A 25,413-nucleotide genomic window follows, 5' to 3' on the forward strand; every position below is an offset into this window, starting at 1 on the left:
GGTGCTGTAGTCAGCAGGTGCTCCAGTCAGCAGGTGCTCCAGTCAGCAGGTGCTCCAGTCAGATAATAAGATTCTGAAATCAATTCATAAGCTTGCTTTTCACATTTTACCTATGATCACAGTTTAAAGGATAAGTTCACCCAAAAATGAAAGTTCAGTCATTATCTACTCACCCGCCTGTATTACGAGTTTCACCTCAAAACGGCATTGCAGCATTATCAAGTGGATGGGGACAAACTTTCAAACGTTAAAAAAAAACAACCACCAACATCAACAACATTAAAAAGACGCTTCCATACTGCTCACCTGGACTAATCCAAGTCTCCAAATAGCCCTGAGATGCCAAGTTGATTTGAAAAGATGTCATTTACACCCTGTTTTAGCTGAAATCTTCACTATGCGCCAATAACATTAGGTGCCGTTACTAGAGGTTTCGGGTAAAACAGGAAGTAAATGACATATTTTCAAGTCAACTTGGCATCTCGGGGGGCTTGTGGAGACTTGGAGGCATTTTTTCTTTTACAGTTTTTCTTTTTTATGCTTGAAATTGGTTTCTCCACATCGTGACAGTGAGGGAGTTTCTCCTCTGGTTACCTGCTCCACGTCGTGACAGTGAGGGAGTTTCTCCTCTGGTTACCTGCTCCACATCGTGACAGTGAGGGAGTTTCTCCTCTGGTTACCTGCTCCACGTCGTGACAGTGAGGGAGTTTCTCCTCTGGTTACCTGCTCCACGTCGTGACAGTGAGGGAGTTTCTCCTCTGGTTACCTGCTCCACGTCGTGACAGTGAGGGAGTTTCTCCTCTGGTTACCTGCTCCACGTCGTGACAGTGAGGGAGTTTCTCCTCTGGTTACCTGCTCCACATCGTGACAGTGAGGGAGTTTCTCCTCTGGTTACCTGCTCCACGTCGTGACAGTGAGGTAGTTTCTCCTCTGGTTACCTGCTCCACGTCGTGACAGTGAGGGAGTTTCTCCTCTGGTTACCTGCTCCATGTCGTGACAGTGAGGGAGTTTCTCCTCTGGTTACCTGCTCCACGTCGTGACAGTGAGGGAGTTTCTCCTCTGGTTACCTGCTCCACATCGTGACAGTGAGGGAGTTTCTTCTCTGGTTACCTGCTCCACGTCGTGACAGTGAGGGAGTTTCTCCTCTGGTTACCTGCTCCACGTCGTGACAGTGAGGGAGTTTCTCCTCTGGTTACCTGCTCCACATCGTGACAGTGAGGGAGTTGCTCCTCTGGTTACCTGCTCCATTTCGTGACAGTGAGGGAGTTTCTCCTCTGGTTACCTGCTCCACGTCGTGACAGTGAGGGAGTTTCTCCTCTGGTTACCTGCTCCACATCGTGACAGTGAGGGAGTTTCTCCTCTGGTTACCTGCTCCACATCGTGACAGTGAGGTAGTTTCTCCTCTGGTTACCTGCTCCACGTCGTGACAGTGAGGGAGTTTCTCCTCTGGTTACCTGCTCCACGTCGTGACAGTGAGGGAGTTTCTCCTCTGGTTACCTGCTCCACGTCGTGACAGTGAGGGAGTTTCTCCATTGGGCCAGCAGCTACACTGTTTGGCTTGTGTCTTTGTGACTGAGTCATCTGTTCTAAATGCCAGCCAGCACAGCTGTCGTGCTCCAGCTTGTGATTGATATCAAGTGCTCTGGCTAATGAGCACAGCTGTGGTGCCGCTGCAGCGCAGACAAGACCAGGGCCGTTTCTCAATACCAAGAATGCATTCTTGTTCTTGGGTTCTTGGGGAGAACGTTCTTGCTAGTCGTTCTTGGAAGAATGAACTTGCTAGGTCACAAGCACACATGACGCTGTTGGCAGTTTGAGACGATGCGTTCCTGAGGGTATTGCGCAATACCAGCGCAGAGGCCGCCTGCAGTACTACACAAATAAAAAGCTCAGCTGATGTAGATGCAGCCAATTGTGCTCTGGAACTTTTTGCCATTTTTTGCCATAAATGTTCGTAAAGTGGCACTTATTGAAACCTACTACCCTGCTTGTAGGCATCAAAAGTCATCAGAAATTAATTTAGTGATGAAATAAAACTTTAAATTGTAAAAAACTTTCCGGAGCTTATGGCGTCTTCTCTGCTGCGTTCTGCCTCTGCTTATGCCGAAATGCATGCTGGGATATCTGCCTTGCCAAGTTGACACAAGTCACCAACCAGAGCATCCTCGGTAAAGTGGGCGTGTCGAGAACACATCCGGGAATTTTAAGCGTTCTTGGCGAAATGTGAACTTTGTATTGGAACAGTACTTGGGCTGCGACTGATGACGTTTCACAGGGACACAAGAATGCAAGAACACACAAGAACGCTTATTGAGAAACGGCCCACGCAACACACCTGTGAGTACACACAGCAAAACAACACACCTGTGACTGAGTACACACAGAAAAACAACACACCTGTGACTGAGTACACACAGAAAAACCACACACCTGTGACTGAGTACACACAGCAAAACAACACACCTGTGACTGAGTACACACAGCAAAACAACACACCTGTGACTGAGTACACACAGAAAAACAACACACCTGTGACTGAGTACACACAGAAAAACAACACACCTGTGACTGAGTACACTTGGCAAAACAACACACCTGTGACTGAGTACACACAGCAAAACAACACACCTGTGACTGAGTACACACAGCAAAACAACACACCTGTGACTGAGTACACTGACGGTTTAGGAAAAGCGTTCTAAAAGGAGCAACAAGTGATTTCTGTGTGTGTGTGTGTGTGTGTGTGTGTGTGTGTGTGTGTGTGTGTGTGTGTGTGTGTGCGCGCGCGTGCGTGCGTGCGTGCGTGCGTGTGTGTGTGTGCGTGCGTGTTTTGCATACTCTCCTCCAGACCAGGCTATTCTGCTAATTATGTTGGTTGGATTGGACGGTCTCCTGCATCTGTTTTCTCCTGCTTTTCCGCTGCTGTTCGTTCTGATCCTATTACTTTTAGCCACATTTTCTCCGCCTGAAATCCCTGCTGTGACCACACATTATCCCAGTACAGTGCTGCCACTGCTTACATTCATAGACAGGCCTTGCGTCGAGATCTATTGAACATGTTCAGACCAACGTGCATGTTTGTATATATTCAGATGTGCAGTCCATATGTAAAGCCAGGTGTCAAATCATCCAAATGGTTTTGGAGAAAAAGAAAGACATAGTATTCCAGGTGACAGGTGGCTGGGATAAGGTCAGCGCTCCACCAAGGCAAGTTTACACTGCTATTGTATTATTATTTAGTTCTTTTTCTCTCCTCCATCTCCTGTGTTTGTGTCTCTGTGTTGTGTTATTCTGCATCTCCGTTCAGAATGCCGATGCCAGCTACGACTTCAGCAGCAACGACCCCTTCCCTTTCCCGCGCTACACGGACGACTGGTTCAACAGGTAAAGCTCAGCCAGGCTCTCTGGCACCTCTTCTCTGATGGCATCATCTCCTTTACGTAGTGCTGCAGTAGAAGCAGACCCATTGTCCAACACAGCATGATACAAAACACAAGGCCTATTTTGACCTGTTCAGTTGGAAGATCTAAGCGAGAGAAAGTGGAGCTGCTGACAAAGCCTCTGATCCAGACACACATCAGTCGAGTGGTCTCATGGTCACAGTGTCCACAGCACCACCTTCTGTCTGATAACACCTTATCTCCTTCCCATCTCACCACCACACTACCTTGTGTCTGATAACACCTTATCTCTCTCTCATCTCACCACCACACTACCTTCTGTCTGATAACACCTTATCTCCCTCCCATCTCACCACCACACTACCTTCTGTCTGATAACACCTTATCTCCCTCCCATCTCACCACCACACTACCTTCTGTCTGATAACACCTTATCTCCCTCCCATCTCACCACCACACTACCTTCTGTCTGATAACACCTTATCTCTCTCTCATCTCACCACCACACTACCTTCTGTCTGATAACACCTTATCTCCCTCCCATCTCACCACCACACTACCTTCTGTCTGATAACACCTTATCTCCCTCCCATCTCACCACCACACTACCTTCTGTCTGATAACACCTTATCTCTCCTCCCATCTCACCAACACACTACTTGTGTCTGATAACACCTTATCTCTCCTCCCATCTCACCACCACACTACCTTCTGTCTGATAACACCTTATCTCTCCTCCCATCTCACCACCACACTACCTTCTGTCTGATAACACCTTATCTCTCCTCCCATCTCACCACCACACTACCTTCTGTCTGATAACACCTTATCTCCTTCCCATCTCACCACCACACTACCTTGTGTCTGATAACACCTTATCTCTCTCCCATCTCACCACCACACTACCTTCTGTCTGATAACACCTTATCTCCCTCCCATCTCACCACCACACTACCTTCTGTCTGATAACACCTTATCTCTCCTCCCATCTCACCAACACACTACTTGTGTCTGATAACACCTTATCTCTCCTCCCATCTCACCACCACACTACCTTCTGTCTGATAACACCTTATCTCTCCTCCCATCTCACCACCACACTACCTTCTGTCTGATAACACCTTATCTCCCTCCCATCTCACCACCACACTACCTTCTGTCTGATAACACCTTATCTCTCTCCCATCTCACCACCACACTACCTTCTGTCTGATAACACCTTATCTCTCCTCCCATCTCACCACCACACTACCTTCTGTCTGATAACACCTTATCTCCCTCCCATCTCACCACCACACTACCTTCTGTCTGATAACACCTTATCTCCCTCCCATCTCACCACCACACTACCTTCTGTCTGATAACACCTTATCTCTCCTCCCATCTCACCAACACACTACCTTCTGTCTGATAACACCTTATCTCCCTCCCATCTCACCACCACACTACCTTCTGTCTGATAACACCTTATCTCTCTCCCATCTCACCACCACACTACCTTCTGTCTGATAACACCTTATCTCCCTCCCATCTCACCACCACACTACCTTCTGTCTGATAACACCTTATCTCTCTCCCATCTCACCACCACACTACCTTCTGTCTGATAACACCTTATCTCCCTCCCATCTCACCACCACACTATGATCCACTGCCACTCTGCCACTGCAGGACGCCCCAAGGACAAGACAATGAAACACCTTCCTCTCTGTACACACCCCTCCATCATGCTTCGATCTGCTCAAATATGCATGCATGTGTGTGTGTGTGTGTGTGTGTGTGTGTGTGTGTGTGTGTGTGTGTGTGTGTGTGTGTGTGTGTGTGTGTGTGTGTGTGTGTGTGTGTGTGTGTGTGTGTGTGTGTGTGAGAGCGAGAGGGAGTGTGTGGGTTTGCTAGTGTAGCTGTTGCTGCCTGCCATGCACAACTCACTGGCTAATCAGCTGGTTGTTATAAATAGCTGCCTGTCTGGCAAAGCATGCTGGGAGAAAGTGGTTGACTCTGCAGTAGGGAGCAGCACAGGGATAGATAGATAGGCAGACATCACGTGGTGCACACAGAACACTGACATGTACAAACATGTTCAATCAAATTAAGAGAAACGTCACATGCACACATATATAAGCCTACACACACACACACGTGTGGTAAAATGCTCAACAGTCACGTGACGTTCCGTTCCGTCTCCTGGTCCAGAAGAGAATTCCCCATCCATTTTCTGCTTAGACATTTTGAAAAATCCTTTTATAAGGAGTTTTAAGCCTGAAGCCAACCAGCAGCAGCTGAATCGTTCACTTGGAGCAAAAATAAAAAACATTATTTTTTTTACTCCCCCCTCCCAACCCCCCAGTCACAGGTGTGTGTTTATATTTTACAACAGCTTCGAATGTGTCTCAGCTAATCATAATCAAGGACGGGAATTATCCGTTTTATAACTTAAAATATCAACTACACACATTGCATTACAAAGCAAATTTTTCCATTTTCCCCAAGTAAACAGGACTTGTAGCCTCTCCCTCACCTCATTAATATTATTCAGATTACACAGTCACAAGTTCTGTATGCTAATGTTCAATGATTTCTGGCGTGCATAAATTCAACAAAACATGATCTAGTACTACTACTATTATGATTTACCACTACTACTACTACTATTATGATTTACCACTACTACTACTACTATTATGATTTACCACTACTACTACTATGTGTGAAATCTGATCTGAATCTGAAGATTCAAGATTCAAGATTTTTATTGTCACTCCGTAGTACAAGTATCACATGTGAAATTCTTGTGCTGCTCTAGACTCCGTTACAACATAGTGCAAAATAACAGGGCATATAGGTGCAGGAAAACAAAAGAAACAACAAGCAATAAGGCAGTAAAGCAATAAAAACAAGACAAAAACAGTGGCATCGTCAGTCTGAACCCAGTTATATTATATATCCATGATGAAATCATGTTAATTCTATAATTGTCTGTTTCTTTCTGTCGCCAGCCATGGGACAAGATGTGCTGGAGAAGTTTCTGCAGCAGCCAACAACAACATCTGCGGTGTGGGAGTTGCCTACAACTCCAAGGTGGCAGGTGTGTCATCTCAAAGCTGCAGTTTGAACAGCGAGAGGAAACCTGGTTACAATCAGCATACAGCGATGTTAGCATACAGCGATGTTAGCATACAGCGATGTTAGCATACAGCGATGTTATTAAAAACAACTCTGTTGATAGTACTGTGAAAGGACCGGGCCGTCATTTATTATTATATATATTAGGGCTGTCAAACGATTAATTTTCTTAATCGCGATTAATCTTGCGATAATCGCATCTTTGTATCACATTTTTAAAATGCCATTATTTTGCATTTCAAAGCATTTTTAATTAGATATTAATAATTCTTACCAGAGTGTCGTGATTGGGAATCAAATGAATGCAAATAAATGTACTTTGTGATCTTGAATTTTAGATTTATTTTCAATTCAATAGAAGTGCGATGTAGACAGGAGGTAACAATGTCTACAAAATATATCTTGAACAGAAAATAAATGCGCCGTAGCATTGGATAACAACATTGTGTGTGAGGTAGGTACAGTTTTATTGTGATTAATACCGTGTATATCGCGTGAAGCCATTGGAGCCTCTGCGACGGTAGCTGCTCCGGTATGCTTAGCTTTTAGGTGATAGCTCAAACTCGATGTACTTCGGTGACATTTTAATTCCGTTTTACACAAGGTGCAAACTACTGTTGACTTGTCCACTGTGCCATTTCTGAGTTTTTTAAAAGTAAAACGAGCCATTTAGAAGCGTGTTGCTGTCTTTCTTTTCCATGCATGAGACAGGAAACCGCTGCGACCGGCTTGACTACAAGTACGGGTGTGCCGAAGGGACAAAATAGCGGCATGCGATTAACGCGATAAGAAATTACGCGTTATGGTCGGCCCTTAATCGCAACGCTGACAGCCCTAATATATATATATATATATATATATATACACACACACACACACACACACACACACACACACACACACACACACACAGTATATATACATACACTGCATAGTTTGGTAGCTTATGGAAGCACACTCGGATGGTATACCTTTAATGTAAATAGCAAAGGTCAGTTAGAGTCCACATAGCAACATGACACCATCAATCTGAATCCAGCCAGCTCTAGGTTTCCGCTCCATATTGATTCTTCTTGAAATTTGCTCCAGGAGAAGCAGGAGAAATAAGAAAATCACTCTGACCTGCTTGATGCTCCTATAGCAGGCTGACATGACTTTCTTGCCATTGTTAAGGATTTCAATGATGTAAACGTGTTGTATTGTATTTTGGATCGTCGCTATAGATATTGCAAATATAAGCAGCTGATATTTTTATAAAATGCTCCTTTATACTCACCTAAACTGCACTGTGCTCCAGCAGCAGTATGGACACATACAGTAGCAACAGAGAAACCAAGACTACTAGCAATGAATAGCAAAAGTCGTAGCACATCGTACCGTATTTGTTTCTCCTTCAGGTATCAGGATGCTGGATCAACCCTTCATGACTGACATCATCGAGGCATCATCCATCAGCCACATGCCCCAGGTTATAGACATCTACAGCGCCAGCTGGGGCCCCACTGATGACGGCAAGACCGTGGACGGACCCCGAGAGCTCACGCTTCAGGCTATGGCTGATGGAGTCAACAAGGTAAGTGGCTATCACACCACCTGCTGTGACGGAGGAAAGAAGGTAAGTGGCTATCACACCACCTGCTGTGACGGAGGAAATAAGGTAAGTGGCTATCACACCACCTGCTGTGATGGAGGAAATAAGGTAAGTGGCTATCACACCACCTGCTGTGACGGAGGAAATAAGGTAAGTGGCTATCACACCACCTGCTGTGACGGAGGAAAGAAGGTAAGTGGCTATCACACCACCTGCTGTGACGGAGGAAAGAAGGTAAGTGGCTATCACACCACCTGCTGTGATGGAGGAAAGAAGTTAAGTGGCTATCACACCACCTGCTGTGATGGAGGAAAGAAGTTAAGTGGCTATCACACCACCTGCTGTGATGGAGGAAAGAAGGTAAGTGACTATCACACCACCTGCTGTGACGGAGGAAATAAGTTAAGTGGCTATCACACCACCTGCTGTGACGGAGGAAAGAAGGTAAGTGTGTGTGTGTGTGTGCTGTGCTCTGGGTAGCTGATTAAAATTGGCTGTAATCCATGATCCATTTTGACTTGCCATCCCCCAACCAACCCCAGTCCCCAACCCCACGAGTTAGGATCGTGAGCGTGACAGTCTAAACGAGTTAGCATCGTGAGCATGACCGTCTAAACGAGTTAGCATCATGAGCGTGAGCGTCTAAACGAGTTAGCATCATAAGCGTGACAGTCTAAACGAGTTAGCATTGTGAGCGTGACCGTCTAAACGAGTTAGCATTGTGAGTGTGACCGTCTAAACGAGTTAGCATCGTGAGCGTGACAGTCTAAACGAGTTAGCATTGTGAGTGTGACCGTCTAAACGAGTTAGCATCGTGAGTGTGACCGTCTAAACGAGTTAGCATCGTGAGCGTGAGCGTCTAAACGAGTTAGCATCATGAGCGTGACCGTCTAAACGAGTTAGCATCGTGAGTGTGACCGTCTAAACGAGTTAGCATCGTGAGCGTGACAGTCTAAACGAGTTAGCATCGTGAGCGTGACCGTCTAAACGAGTTAGCATCGTGAGTGTGACAGTCTAAATGAGTTAGCATCGTGAGCGTGACAGTCTAAACGAGTTAGCATTGTGAGCGTGACCGTCTAAACGAGTTAGCATCGTGAGCGTGACCGTCTAAACGAGTTAGCAGTAGGCATGCTCTCAGATCATGGCAGACAAAATGGAAGACCAGAAGCATCGAGCTCACAGGTGAGCTCAACGCTCAGCGCGGTTCCACAGGGGAACAGCAGGGCTTTTGTAGAAACAGCTGCACCCCATTAGCATTAAGGGCTACACAAATCTGCAACTAGTTGGAGATCGCATGGAAAGTAACAAACCTGACAGTGTCAGGACAATACACGACAACACGCGCTTGCGGTCCAGTGTTAAGATATGGACATCTTAACCCCCCCAAAAAAACATCAAGAGGGGTTAGCCCCGCCCCCTTCAGGGCTTGAACCCCTAACAAGACACAGAGGCTAATAGCGCCGTGGTTGGATGTAATATGTACTTGGCTCGTTTATACAATCTCTCCACTTCATGGTGATAGACAGCTTCAAGTCCAGGTGAAACGGCATGACGAGAGTATCTAACTTCCGTATTGTGACGTACTTGGTGCTGCTGTCACATTGACATTTGATCAGTTTAGCTGTGAAAATAAATCAATTTTCATAGCACTATTATGGGCTGCAGGCGATGGACTTATTGTTCACTGCTTCATAGATCTGCTTTGTGTCAATTCTCTATGATTGTATGCAGCAGTTTGCTTTTGTTCCATAAACCCCATGTCGGATCTTACAAGTCAATCTTCACTAACATAACACCCCCCCCCCCCTCTCTCTCTCTCTCTCTCTCTCTCTTTCTCTCTCTCTTTCTCTCTCTGTCTCTCTCTCTTTCTCTCTCTCTTTCTCTCTCTCTGTCTCTCTCTTTACTCTTCTGCTCCCTTTTTTTTTTTTTACATTATTTCTGTCTCTAACCAATCATCAGTCCCATTGAATAAGAGCTCTCAAAACATAAACATGTGGAGCCACTAAGATCAAACTAAGAAGCTTGATACTGACAATTTTCTAAATGATGTCTTTGAAAACCCAATCCATCTGAAGATTGTCCTCCTGTCATTGTATAATGCTTTCAGTTGTGAATATTGCTTGATATGTCTGATATATGAACTTGCTTCTTTCTTTATGACATGATTATGTAAATTAAGTGGTATAATTTGTAAACTTGCCCACATTGACAGCTACAATTTCATTCAGGTTAAATTCTGCAAAGTGCGCTGGGCGTTTACTTGTACCAACCCAGTGCTGGACGTGTTTGGATGGTGATGTGTTTAGGGGCGAGGAGGAAAAGGCAGCATCTATGTGTGGGCATCGGGAGACGGTGGTAGCTATGACGACTGTAACTGTGACGGTTACGCCTCAAGCATGTGGACAATCTCCATCAACTCAGCCATCAATGACGGACGCACCGCCCTGTATGATGAGAGCTGCTCCTCCACCCTGGCATCCACCTTCAGCAACGGCCGCAAAAGAAACCCCGAGGCTGGCGTGGTGAGTGCGAACATTGTATAATATAATACATATTAGTCAAGTCAAGTCAAGTCAAGTCAAGTTTATTTGTATAGCACATTTCATACACAGAGGCAATTCAAAGTGCTTCACATAAAATGGTTGACAGGAAAATAAAAGAATAAAAGAAGAGAATAAAATGGTAATTTAAAAGCATTACAACAAAACTTTAAAAAAGAGTATAAAAAGTGCATTAAGCGACAAGCGCAGCAGTTGCAAAAAGAGCTAAAAACTTATAGGGGACTCATTGGGTTTGCATAATAGAATAAATCAATTTATCTATATTGAGTCGCCCGACATCATGACTATAAACATGACTACACACATATAAAACTCAGCTCTGGGTACGGTGTCCTCTTTTCCTCTATACTGCAGTTTGGACACCAAGCATACCCCTGCTTGTACCTTGCGTCATCTGTTGCCCGTCGACAAACAGGCCGTTTTTTTTCTCTAAACCTTGCTTAAAACGAGTACGGCTCAAGTAAGCTCCCCTTACGCGTGCGTCCCTCCTGACGCATCACCTCACCCTCTTGTGAGTATATCCGTATTATGGAACCATCCCCCAGACCTGCAGTTTTTAGCAGTAATTACAATAGAAACAGCTGCACCTCCTAATTCAACCATTGAATCTTGTTAAAAACAATCACACCCACAGAGGCAGTCAAACAAATTGTATTCCTATGATAAATCTTGTTTTGGGGGGGGGGGGGGGGTTACATTTTTAAATACTGCTACATGTCATTGGAACAAGCTGCCTAGCTCCTTTAAGCTAACTCCAGTTGAGAGGTGTTTCAAACGGCAGGGCGTACTGTAGTGCGTGGGAGGATCGTCATCACGCTATTCCCCCAGTTCCCTACCCCCCCCCCCCCGAACATGTGCCCCAAATGACCAGAGGAGGCGCTAGGGCAGCGAACAGGACACATACCCCACTGGCTTTATTCCCACCTGCAGACAAGGTCAATATTGTTTCTGTCGGAACGTCTGACCAAGCCGGAAGTACTGTACCGCTGACCCAGGTCTCCACGGTGGTACTGTACCGCTGACCCAGGTCTCCACAGTGGTACTGTACCGCTGACCCAGGTCTCCACAGTGGTACTGTACCGCTGACCCAAGTCTCCACAGTGGTACTGTACCGCTGACCCAAGTCTCCACTGTGGTACTGTACCACTGACCCAGGTCTCCACAGTGGTACTGTACCACTGACCCAGGTCTCCACGGTGGTACTGTACCACTGACCCAGGTCTCCACAGTGGTACTGTACCACTGACCCAGTACCACTGACCCAGGTCTCCACAGTGGTACTGTACCGCTGACCCAGGTCTCCACAGTGGTACTGTACCGCTACTGTACCACACTCTACGGTGGTACTGTAGGCGAGTGTTTTTACTGTACCTCTAATAGTCTACACTCCCCAGTTTTGTAGGCAACTGCCTGACCTTGATGGTATTTTCATTTGAGAGAGTCTAGAGTCTGAGCACATTGAAACTTTCATCGTATGCAAAGGAGCATGCACACACCTGGAATATTCACTGGCTCAATACAGCGTGCTTGTGTGTAGTAAGAACTTTCCAGTCTGTGAAGGCAGCAGTGTTTGTGTTGGGATTATGCTGTTGACAGAGGGATTTCAGATCTCTAATTGCATTTAATCTCTGATTATGTCTAATTAACGTAAGCACCAAAATACAAATCTGATGTTTATTCAGAAAGTATCAACATTATGTATGTGACAGTGCAGCTAATTGACAATACACTGTCTTAATTTCTCCTTTTGTGTTCGACTTAATTTCTCAGCCAAACTCCATAAAAAAATTGCCGTGATAATGATTTTTTTTTTAAATTCTGTGTGCAGTTTTTGGAATTACTTTAATGCGTGCCAATAAAGGGACTTTCACAGTCAATTAGATTGCATCCATGTCCATATCGTCTTCCTCCCTTGCATCCACTTCATAAACTGTATGAGTAGGTAGCTGATTGAAAAGATGTAATAGTTGTTTGTTTCTTCCCTGTGCCTGTGTTATATACTATAGTTGATTGTTTCTCCCCTGTGGCTGTCTGTGGTATTGCAGGCCACCACAGACCTGTATGGGAACTGCACACTGCGGCACTCTGGCACCTCAGCAGCGGCACCAGAGGCAGCTGGTGTCTTTGCCCTGGCTCTTGAGGCTAAGTAAGCACTGCAGCACCCACAGGACTGTAATAACTGTGATTATTGATTTAGATGGATTGTCAATATTTGGTTTTATTATCACTCTGTCTCTGCTGGAGAGTGCCACCTGAAATTGGCAGGCGGCTGTAGCTCAGGAGGTAGAGCGGGTCGTCCACTAATCGCTTTGGATAAAAGAGGTCGGTGGTTCGATTCCCGGCTCCTCCACTCTGCATGTCGAAGTGTCCTTGGGCAAGACACTGAACCCCAAATTGCTCCCGTTGGGTGTGCCAGCACCCTGCGTGGTAACCTGCCGCCATCGGTGTGTGAATGGGTGAATGTACCTACTGACTGTAAAGCGCTTTGGATAAAAGCGCTATATAAATGCAGGCCATTTACCATTTTACCATTTACCAATTAGTTAGGTGAAACCGGTAATAATGTAGCAAAAAAAATATTTGGCTAATCCTTTATACAGCAGTGTTTGACTTGAAGAAGAACACTGTACTTGTGGTAATGATTTCTAAGAACAAACATTTCCCGCTAAGTTCAACCTCGATGCTTGGCGCCTTGCATTCTCTCTCTCTCTCTCTCTCTCTCTCTCTCTCTCTCTCTCTCTCTCTCTCTCTCTCTCTCATTGCTTATTTACTGCAGCTGACATGATGGTGGGCAGAATAACTCAAATGAAAAGTGAAACAGTTTCTCTCTTGTCCACATGTTACCGACTCGATGTGGTTGTGCCAGGGAAACCAATCATATTTTGACCAGTGTGTGTTCTTTATACCTCATTACAGGACTGAAACAGCAGGTTTATATTGTTAGGCTGGGCTCAAAGCAAACGGTTCTGTTTGATTGATGAGTGCGTGCGTGGGTCCATATGCATGACTGTGCTGGATGATGAAACACACTGTCTGGAACACCCTCTCATCTTAACCTGCTGTGCTGTTTATCACGCTGTTATTTGCTAATTCTTATGCTTGTGTTGTTGATCTTAACGACGAAATGTAAAATTAGGTTTTGTCTTGTCTCAACAAATATTCACACTGTGGCAAACAGTGACAGCAAAGAGGTTTCCTGCTCATATATTATGCATTTATACTCATTGTGAACCTGGGTCTAGGCTTGGGCGAGATTCAAAATTCTAATATCGTGATACCCCTGTATTTTCAGGTACATACATTATGATTAGTAGTATGAATAGGATGAATAAAGGACTGAGAGGTTGATATGCTGTTTATTTACTTTGTTTACCTCTCCCTTTGCAGCAACACAAAGGGAGGGGGGGTGTATATATATTTGTATTATATATTGCGATATTCTGCAAATATATATAAAATATAAAAATCTCGCGGAATTGGATCTTATGGAAAACCGGCCCACGCCTAATTGGCTCCTTGTGTATCACATAGATCTTTACACATATGCCACTCAGGTAAACACCTACCCTTCATTAGAAACATCTGACAGACTCAAATGTGCTAAATGACTGCTTCTCAAATCCCGAGGGGGGCGCCGTTCTCCCAGATGCTTCAGTTCTCACGTTAAAGCTTCTTCTTCTGCTGCTGCCAGCCAGCGGCTGCTGGGTAAAGAAACACTGTTTGCTGTGCACACACAATAATGATGTTGGTGTCAGGAGGAGTGGATGGTCCACGTGTCCGCGGGTCAATAAGCCACCATGCTGTTAGAACGAGTGCACAGCCTTTTTACTGCACAAACACTCTTGAAGCAACGCGTTGGCGGAAGTCAGTGAGTCACTAAACACACAGGCAGGAGTCAGTGAGTCACTATACACACAGGCAAGATAAGGGAGGGACGCCCAGACAAAAGCTACCATCTGCCTCAAAGACTATGTTTAGACGTTTGAGAGCATATCATCAAAGCATAACCATGGATCAGGTCTACTGAATAGCCTTTGCTCCTGTGCTTTGTCATATCAGCAAATGGATATTCCACTTTTTGATGGCAACATTTCAATTTTCTCCTCTCCTATGAACCTGCTATAGATGAGAGGCAGTGGTTGTCAAAGTTAATGGAGAAAAATTAAGCACTTACTGTATTCTCTCCCCTCCATCACCCACCCTCCCTCCCTATACATCCCCTGGCCCTGGTGACTGTTCCTCTGCCCCACAGCCCCAACCTGACATGGAGGGACATGCAGCACCTGTCTGTCTTGACCTCCAAGAGGAACCAGCTCCACGACGAGGTGCACCAGTGGCGGAGGAATGGCGTGGGCCTGGAGTTCAACCACCTGTTTGGCTACGGCGTGCTGGACGCCGGGGGCATGGTGAAGATGGCCAAGGAATGGAAGAGCGTCCCCGAGCGTTTCCACTGTGTGGCCGGATCCATCCAGGAGAGCCAGTGAGTGTGTGACGCATAAGCATGTACAGTACAGATCACACAGTACATATCACACAGTACATATCACACAGTACAGATCACACAGTACATATCACACAGTACATATCACATAGGAAGACACTGCTGTGCAGAAGAGACAATACTCATCCAAGTAGGATAAGGGCCTTGAAAAAGCACTTTGCCGGGTGGTGCTGCTGGTTCAATGAACAGTCATGTTGTTTGAAACACATGAGTCCAGTCAGTTCAACCATTGATTGGTTTGGAGTAGAGTAGTATTGGATGAATGATTTTGCTCCCCTACTGTATATGGCGCTCCGCCCCTAGTGGCAGAAGAGGGAAGAGGGAGACACTTTGTTCCTCCAACCCTGAAACAGGGTTTCGCTTCAGAAAATAGTGCTTCTAGAATGGAGAGTGGAGGACTTACCTCATGATGAATATGATGAATATAGACCAATAGACTGGAGTGAGGCAAGGTGGATTTGTTGCGTGATCTCCTGCAAATCCAGCAAGGTTAATGTATTAGTAAAGTGATTTGAAATAAACAAGAATCTTCTTATATACATATCTTATATATATACCGGTAACCTTATATATCTTATATACAGTTCTAAACTTCACATAGCTACTTCCCATGTGCTATAATATGAACTCCCTCTTCCAGGCCTCTGGGAAGAGCAGTGCTTTGAGCCGGTGCTGAGGAGGAGATCCACACTCTCTGCCCTCATCTTTCATCTCTTCACCATCTCCTCCTCCTCACGTGTCTCCTCCTCCTCCACACTCTCTGCCCTCATCTTTCATCTCTTCACCATCTCCTCCTCCTCACGTGTCTCCTCCTCCTCCACACTCTCTGCCCTCATCTTTCATCTCTTCACCATCTCCTCCTCCTCATGTGTCTCCTCCTCCTCCACACTCTCTGCCCTCATCTTTCATCTCTTCACCATCTCCTCCTCCTCACGTGTCTCCTCCATCTCCACACTCTCTGCCCTCATCTTTCATCTCTTCACCATCTCCTCCTCCTCACGTGTCTCCTCCATCTCCACACTCTCTGCCCTCATCTCTTCATCTCTTCACCATCTCCTCCTCCTCACGTGTCTCCTCCATCTCCACACTCTCTGCCCTCATCTTTCATCTCTTCACCATCTCCTCCTCCTCACGTGTCTCCTCCATCTCCACACTCTCTGCCCTCATCTCTTCATCTCTTCACCATCTCCTCCTCCTCATGTGTCTCCTCCTCCTCCACACTCTCTGCCCTCATCTCTTCATCTCTTCACCATCTCCTCCTCCTCATGTGTCTCCTCCTCCTCCACACTCTATGCCCTCATCTTTCATCTTTTCACCATTTCCTCCTCCTCACGTGTCTCCTCCATCTCTAACCTTGCCCTTCATCTTTTGCTTGCTCTTCTGTGCTTTTTAACCTCTATCACTGTCATCCTGTCCATCCCATCAAGCTTTGCTGCCCCCCACTGGTTACCTGTGCTTTTTAGAATTGATTTTAAGATTTTACTACTTGTTTTTAAAGCCTTGAATGGTCGGGTTCCTGCGTATATCTGTGACCCGCTAACTCACTATGAGCCTGATCGCTGCCTGAGATCCTCCAGCAGGGGGCCCTAAGGTTCACTAAGGGTCACTGACCGGGCCTGCCTGGGGATCGATCTCCCTATCCTCTTTTTAAATCTCTTCTTAAGACTCACTTTTCTCGTATGGCTTTTTCTTAATCTGGTTGTATTGTTGTAACTTTTTTAAATAATTTGACCTTACTTTATCTTATTTTGGATCCTATTTTGTTTTTGTTTTTTTTTATTGTAAAGCACTTTGTAAATTCGTTTTTGAAATGTGCTATATAAATAATGTATTATTATTATTATTATTATTATTATTATTATTATTAATATTATCATCATCATCCACTCACACCTCCACCTCCTCTCCTTCCTGCAGTCTGTCTGTCTGGCTCTCTGTCTGTCTGGCTCTCTGTCTGCCTGTCTGTCTCTGTCTGCCTGCCTGCCTGTCTGTCTCTGACTGCCTGTCTGGCTCTCTGTCTGTCTCTCTGTCTGCCTGTCTGTCTCTCTGTCTGTCTGTCTCTCTGACTGCCTGTCTGTCTCTGACTGCCTGTCTGTCTGCCTGTCTCTCTGACTGCCTGTCTGTCTCTGACTGCCTGTCTGCCTGTCTGTCTCTCTGTCTGCCTGTCTGTCTGTCTGTCTCTCTGTCTGCCTGTCTCTGTCTGCCTGCCTGGCTCTCTGTCTGCCTGTCTGTCTGTCTGCCTGTCTGTCTCTCAGTCTGCACGTGATGTCTGTCTGTCCGCCCCCTTTTTCATCCACCTGGTCCTGATGCTGTGAGGCTGCCTCAGCCTCTTACACACTGTCATTAGAGAAGCACACACGGCCCAGCATGACGTGCCCTGGCAACACTGCCACTTAGACTGACTGACAGCCAGGAAGGGATTCCATACAGACGTGTTATTTACTGTGAACATGTGATTCCATACAGACGTGTTATTTACTGTGAACATGTGATTCCATACAGACGTGTTATTTACTGTGAACATGTGATTCCATACAGACGTGTTATTTACTGTGAACATGTGATTCCATACAGACGTGTTATTTACTGTGAACATGTGATTCCATACAGACGTGTTATTTACTGTGAACATGTGATTCCATACAGACGTGTTATTTACTGTGAACATGTGATTCCATACAGACGTGTTATTTACTGTGAACATGTGATTCCATACAGACGTGTTATTTACTGTGAACATGTGATTCCATACAGACGTGTTATTTACAGTGAACATGGGATTCCATACAGACGTGTTATTTACTGTGAACATGTGATTCCATACAGACGTGTTATTTACAGTGAACATGGGATTCCATACAGACGTGTTATTTACTGTGAACATGTGATTCCATACAGACGTGTTATTTACTGTGAACATGTGATTCCATACAGACATGTTATTTACTGTGAACGGGCAAAGACGGGGAATGGGCAGGCCTGGCCCGGTCTGGCCCGCCCAATTAATTAATTAACTATTGTCAAAGCTTCATCATTTGTACTTGTAAATCTAACACACATTAGTTGTTTTGCTGTAAATCTAACACACATGAGTTGTTTTGCTGTAAATCTAACACACATTAGTTGTTTTGCTGTAAATCTAACACACATGAGTTGTTTTGCTGTAAATCTAACACACATTAGTTGTTTTGCTGTAAATCTAACACACATTAGTTGTTTTGCTGTAAATCTAACACACATGAGTTGTTTTGCTGTAAATCTAACACACATGAGTTGTTTTGCTGTAAATCTAACACACATTACCGTAGTTGTTTTGCTGTAAATCTAACACATATTAGTTGTTTTGCTGTAAATCTAACACGCACGAGTTGTTTTGCTGTAAATCTAACCATCACGAGTTAGAGAGGACCCAGATGCAGAACCACACAGGACACAAGTTGAAAGTCAAAAGTAAGTTTACTGGAAGAATTACTCAGGAACACAGGAGACACGACGCAAAATAATCCAGCACTCAGTGGCACAGGAGCTTAAATACCAAGCTGTCATCAAAGGCAATGGGCACCAGCTGGTGATCAGTAAAGCAGAGACAGCTGTGCAATTGAGACAGGAGACTTTGGCAGCAGACTTTGGCATCAGGGCCACCACAGGAAGACTAGGGAGTAGAGGTCAGGGCTCTGACACTAAACACACATTACTGTTTTGCCATATCGCCCAGACACCCATCTGTAATGGAAACATACCTTTATCTTTGTGTTTTCTCTCATCTTCTCTTTTCATTGTGTATGCATGTAACAGCAGCTCTGACAGAGGCAGTTGGAATTGATTAAAACACTAGTATTAACTAGTGCAACGCAATATAGTCTTTTTGTATGATTAATATTGACATATAATATAATATATTGAGAAAAATCAAGTGGCCTAAGCAGTTGCTTAGTTTGCTTATGGGGCCGGCCCTGAGTTTGGCAGTTTCTAACCTCCTTTGGAACATGTTTTCCAGCTTATTTGCGAGCTGTGATCAGAGTTGTGCTGCTGAGTCTGTCATCCTGTTCTATTTTTCATCAGTTCAGTATTTCCCCGGCGGCAGCACAGTCTGTTGTGCTCCAGATATAATTACAACCGGCTCACCTCTGATGGCAATGTATCAGTACAGAAAAGCACTAAACACACAAACACACACTGAGGCCATTTACTCCTGGCACTAACATGCGTTTTCTCTGATCAGATTGCATTCAGATAGTGCCTGACCACATTAGCCTGATTTCATTTACACCTGGCATTAACATGCGGTTTGGGCGATCAGATTGCAATCTGATCACCCAAAACAGGTGTCCTCTCAATCTGCATACAGTTGCTGTATGCGGAATGAGAGGACACATTGCATTTACACTTGTGTTCAATGTGGTTACAATGCGTCCCTGACCAACTCCGGGGGTGGTTTGGCCGATCAGATTGCAATCCGTCTTCAATGTGTCTTGGGGGCGTTTACACCTGTACTTTCAAGTCGTCAAGCACTATCCGATTGCAATCTGATCACAGAAAACACATGTTAGTGCCAGGTGTAATGGCCTCACTGCTCAGCATTGGTCTGGTAGCTGTTTTTGGCAGGCCGTGGCTTACTTAGCTGGAGCAGAACTTCTCATTATCAGTGGTGCCGGCACGCGGCACCCCACCGGGCCGTGGGTTGTTTTTAATCTCCGCCGGTCCTGCCCTTCAGAGGCGTCCCCTCTCCCTGTTCTATGACCCAGTCCCGTAATTACTCTCGCAAATTATCTGATGGCATCTGTGTACCTGCTGCGCAGGAAAATCATGTTTCAGGGACAAATTAAATTCTACACATATCCACATGTAGGAGAAGAGTAATGCTCACAGCCACAGATTCTAACAAACCAACCAGAATAATAAGACAAAAGATAATTGCAAGATTAATTGCAAGTTTATAAATTAGATTTTGGTTGTCTCAAGGGAAGATAGTTTATGGACACCCACACAAGCATGCTTTTACACAATCTTTTTTTTTTTTTTTTCTTTTTACTTATTATCTGCCCTAGGAAGCGTTTAGTCATATTGTTAATTTGTTGGTTATGTCGGACTCCTCAATATACAATGTAGGGCATCGTTACTGTGAACCAGCAAACATATTGATAACTCACAAGTCAACTCATCACTGCATCACACCCTACTCTGTGTACTCAACCTAATGCGCTATCAATCATATTTATAACAGAGTGCTATCCTGCTCTCTCTCTCTCTCTCTCTCTCTCTCTCTCTCTCTCTCTCTCTCTCTCTCTCTCTCTCTCTCTCTCTCTCTCTCTCTCTCTCTCTCCTCTCTCTCTCTCACCCCATTCCCCCTCCCCTGTGTTAATGTGAGCAGGCAGTAATGGCACGGAGCTGTGGCCTGTGTGCCTCTAATAATGCTATTAAGTCTGTTCATAGCCTCTCTCTCTCTCTCTCTCTCTCTCTCTCTCTCTCTCTCTCTCTCTCTCTCTCTCTCTCTCTCTCTCTCTCTCTCTCTCTCTCTCTCTCTCTCTCTCTCTCTCTCTCTCTCTCTCTCTCTCTGGGCCAGCCTTGACCACCCCTGCCCTGCTGTGTTCTCAAAAAGAGATGTAATCAGCAGTGTCTCTTCCTATCCACAAAAGAAGAACAACAATAGCAAGACAAGCTGCCCTTACACTCTGTTCTGGACAAATCCATTTCACACACAAAAGCCCTCATTCATGCATTGAGCTAGAGTTCAGAGGTGGTCTAATCTTTTACATGTTTTATAACATATAGAGAGAATTGATTGACAGGATAGGCCCTTGATATGTCACATCTCATTGTCGAGGGCTCCTAATATAACTGTGATTATTAGACAAATTGGTTCTGGTTACTAAACGCTATTTCAAAACTCAGATTTTAATGGTACCATTTGTCACATGCTCGTTTCAAACCTAACTTGATGTATTGTGTAATGTGCATACTAGGGATGTTCATTTTGAAAATTTTCCAAAATCGATAATCGGTGAAAATTAACGATCAATTATCGATTATCGATCATATTAATACTTAGAAAATTTTCAATATTTTCAATATTTTTTTTATTTATTTTTTTACAAAATGAATGCCTATGGCAGAAAATATGAAAGACAACGTGTTCTCCTCAATGAACTCTTTATTTCAATGTGTCTCCTCTCCAACACTGCTGTCCCCGGCGCATGCCGGTGTGAATTTCCCATGTTTAAAACAGTTTTGTTGGCACAAAGGCCCGTGCCCAGCCAGAAAACTAGAGACTATATGAAGCTCCACCTCACGTTAGTCGGCTGTGCAATGGAGTGGGGCGAGGAGGAACGAATTCCACCCAAACCTAGTCCAAATTTTTTTTTTTTTTTTTTTTTTATAATTAAAAAATCGATCCAAATGCCACAGGATCGATTCCAATCCTTAACGATCAATTATCGATTTTCGATAATTGATGAACATCCCTAGTGCATACTCAGATTTGTATCTTCACTGCTAAATATAGATCTCACTCTGACCATCCTCAAGCTCAAATAAAATACAATGAATTTGCTTATCGCACAACTCAATTCGGGGCAATAAAACAAAGTGAATTTAATTTTCAATCTCACCTAAGCTCCAAAGTGAACAGTCACTTTTCCTCTGGGGTATTATTAGCATCCTGTTTCAATAGCAAAGGGTATTGTACCTTGGTATGCTATTGCCACCAAATGATGCATTTAAATGTTAAATGTTAAATGCATCATTGAGTTAAATAAATTAATATGTCAAGTGAAACTCTTTTGTTACAGTACAATGTGTTGTATTCTTGAGGCCTTTTGTATGCCATGATTTAAGTAAAGGAAAAACACTTGTTTGATTTGTTAATTATTTTATTTTATTTTATTTGATCATTGTGGCTTATTGTCCAAAAATGCAGGTGAAAATATACATTTGATTTAAAAAAAAGGTTTAGGTAAGTCATCCTGTGACAGAGGTGTATATCATTGGTACCAAACAATCCTAAAGAGTATTTTGGCCCCTGAACCACACAGATTTCATGGCAAAGCAAGCAGAGATGGCACTCGTCATGGTTGTTTTCTATCAGTCGACTTCTCTCCCTCATGAATTAAATTCATGATGACAATTATCTGATCCAGTGCAGCTGTCATGGATTACTCTTTACGACACTAACTAGCACCACCTGGGTGCAATTGCGCCTGCATGCTGATTGGCCGGACTCGGCTATATAATCTACTCTCAGGTGCGGCGCTCTTGCTCATCTTATTTTCCAGCCAGCAGACGCATGTTGTCGTGTGAGACTGAAGTAGACGTGTGTGTAGGACTGAGATGGAAGAAGCATAGCTATAGGCTAGGAGGAACATTGCAGCAGCAAAAGCAGGCCGGGGCAGGTGGTAGCTGGGAGTCTGTTTTCCATGTGCTGTCCTGGTAGTCCATAGACGAACTCGCCCAAGGCGGGGGAATATATGGACCTGCCTCAGTCATGCTTGGTCATAAAATTGGAAATAAGTGTGTATATGTACACACACACACAAGGCAGACTCGCCTACTAGCTTCCTCAAGGGGAAGTAAACAGCGATAAAATGAGTCAGACTGCCTTAGTTATGACACTTCCTGGGGGAAGTTTCAGAATAAAATAAGTAAAGGGAAACCTCCCTTTTTCTGCAGATTCTCCCTGTAAACAGTGTTGACATGATAAAAGGGGAAGCAGCATTCTCCTTGGGAATGGGAAGACATTCACATAATGGTGCTACTAAGCAGTGATCCCTCCTTCTCAGATAAACTCTGGTAAAAGAGGAGGGAAACGAGACAACCTTTCTCTGAACAGGGTGCATACATATGTATGAATTAAATACCATTTAGCACCACTTATCATGTGGTGCTAGTTAGTGTCTTAAAGAGTAATCCATGACAGCTGCACTGGATCAGATAATCTCATCATAAATAGAATTCATGAGGGAGAGAAGTCTCACTCAGGAAACCTGCGTTTCATCGTAACCATCCGCTGAGTGGGAGCATGCTCAGAAAGAGGCTTGATTCTCTGTCAGGGTTGATTGCTTCTATAGGCAAAATAGGTCAGGTACTTACTGGAGCTTTCAAAGGAGAAGGGGGTGGGGTGAAGATAGACTGGGAAAGATTTAAAAAAAAAACTTCTCGAGCTAGTTCTGGCTCTCTCTTAGCTACAGGGATTCCCACAGCCCACAGATTTGGATAGCATGCTGATGACTTGTATTCCTTTTTTAACATTCTTGTCATATTTCTCACACAAAGGGTTTTCATTCCCCTCCTTATCTCTGCCACCAACCATCTTAACTCATTTCATCTGTTTTCCCCTCTCCAGTAAAATCCAGTCTGGCAACAAGCTGGTGCTGGCCATCACCACAGACGCCTGCCAGGGGAAGGACAACTTTGCCCGCTACCTGGAGCACGTTCAGGCCGTGGTCACCGTCAACGCCAGCCGCCGCGGTGCCCTCAACATCAACATGACCTCGCCCATGGGCACCAAGTCCATCCTGCTGAGCCGGAGGCCCCGTGATGACGACGCCAAGGTGGGCTTCGACAAGTGGCCGTTCATGACCACCCACACCTGGGGCGAGGACCCCCGCGGGACCTGGGTCCTGGAGGTGGGCTTCCAGGGCGAGGAGCCACAGCGCGGGGTCCTGAAGGAGTGGACCCTCATGTTGCACGGAACACAAAGTGCCCCTTACATAGACCAGATAGTGCGCGACTACCAGTCCAAACTGGCCATGTCCAAGAAGGAGGAGCTAGAGGAGGAGCTGGACGAGGCAGTGGAGAGAAGTCTGAAGACCTTGCTGAGTAAAAACAACTAAAGCCCATGCATGTTGCCCACTCTTTCACTGTGTTTCTCTTTCTCGCTCTCTGCAATCTTGCTCAACACTTTGCTCTTTTAGGGCTGGGCCATATGGACAAAATCAAATATCACAATATTTTTGACCAAATACCTCCAAATTATTTTTATCAATAATCATCAGTAATGTGGATATAATGACTAAGTGGGTAAAGGCAAATAATATAACAGGTAGAGCAGTCTGGTAAGTTTGGAAAATTACATCACTTTACTGTAATGCAGCCTTTAAAACCAGGAAAAGACAACACTTATGCCATATCATGATATTACGAGATTCAAAATTTAATTATTATCCTGTCTCATATCACACTATCGATATTATTGCCCAGCCCTACTCTCTTTGCTTATCCTCAATTCTCTTCCTCTCTCTCTCTCTCAGCCTCCCTTTTGTCTACCTCTCTCTGCCTTTTGTCATAAAGTGTTTGAATTAGCCCCGCCCCCCCACACACACCTACAATGAATGTTTATTGTAATCATGATAAAAGTGTAACCTTGAAATCATCTGTTCTACATAGAGAAAACTAAACTATATCAACTGGATTTCTGTCTGTTTTTTTTACACTCTATGGAATTGTACATAAACAGAATATAATCCACTCTTTCATGTTCTTGCTTTAGCTGCCCTGCACCTAACCCTAACCCTAACCTCTTCTGCCAACTCTTGTACAGTTTGTGACTGTAAATGATTTTCTGTCTCATTCTACTTAAAGTTTAATATCTTGCAAACAGAGCAGTGATACTTATTTCTGTTTATATTTTTGTGACATGCACTGTTTATACTGTATAAACACAGGAAAGGAATGTGTGATTCATTTTGCAGCCTGTGGTTCTCGGTTCATGTTTCACAATCTTTGAACTATAATATCATCTATAATCTACTATAATAAATCCATTCAGCTGTTTCTTTAAGCACTTGAGTCATTTGCACCAGACTTGAATGCAAGTTTATTGCCATTTGAATCACATCTCTGGGTCTGGCTTCTTGGTTTGGGAATATACCGGTTATATATATATACCGGTATTCCCTCATGTTTAGGACAAGAAAATCCTTTTATATATATATATTATAATATACCGGTATTCCCTCATGTTTACGACAAGAACATCCTTTTGAAAAGTGGAACATTAACTATTCTCTCCTTATAATAAACATGCTTTCATTAACGGTGCTACCATGCTACATAGTATTTTAACATCAATAAATCATATCCACATTAATTTGGAGTCATAATTACTCTAAACAAACAAGACACCTAAAATGTCAATGACCACCGTGTCAGCATGTGTGTGTGTGTGGTGATCACTGCATAGTGTGGTGTGTTGTGTGACAAAATGATGTAAGAATTTCCTTACTTGCTAAATAATCCAAC

At 44.3% G+C, this 25,413-nt stretch overlaps 1 protein-coding gene across 1 annotated transcript in view; it reads left to right on the forward strand.

The window, feature by feature from the left end:
* The window catches only part of pcsk2 (proprotein convertase subtilisin/kexin type 2), a gene marked incomplete at its 5' end in the record, with an annotated part of 38,190 nt that extends 13,307 nt beyond the window's left edge, over positions 1–24,883 (forward strand). The window contains 7 exons of the mRNA XM_083650577.1: positions 3,308–3,384; positions 6,398–6,486; positions 7,922–8,097; positions 10,422–10,637; positions 12,722–12,822; positions 14,929–15,156; positions 23,516–24,883. Coding sequence (XP_083506703.1) covers positions 3,308–3,384; positions 6,398–6,486; positions 7,922–8,097; positions 10,422–10,637; positions 12,722–12,822; positions 14,929–15,156; positions 23,516–24,005 — 1,377 coding nt within the window. The 3' untranslated portion in view covers positions 24,006–24,883. The remainder of the gene's footprint in view (positions 1–3,307; positions 3,385–6,397; positions 6,487–7,921; positions 8,098–10,421; positions 10,638–12,721; positions 12,823–14,928; positions 15,157–23,515) is intronic.
* Positions 24,884–25,413: the final 530 nt, after the last annotated feature.

This window comes from Poromitra crassiceps (assembly GCF_964638095.1).
Source record: "Poromitra crassiceps genome assembly, chromosome: 14".
NCBI classification, from domain to species: domain Eukaryota; kingdom Metazoa; phylum Chordata; class Actinopteri; order Beryciformes; family Melamphaidae; genus Poromitra; species Poromitra crassiceps.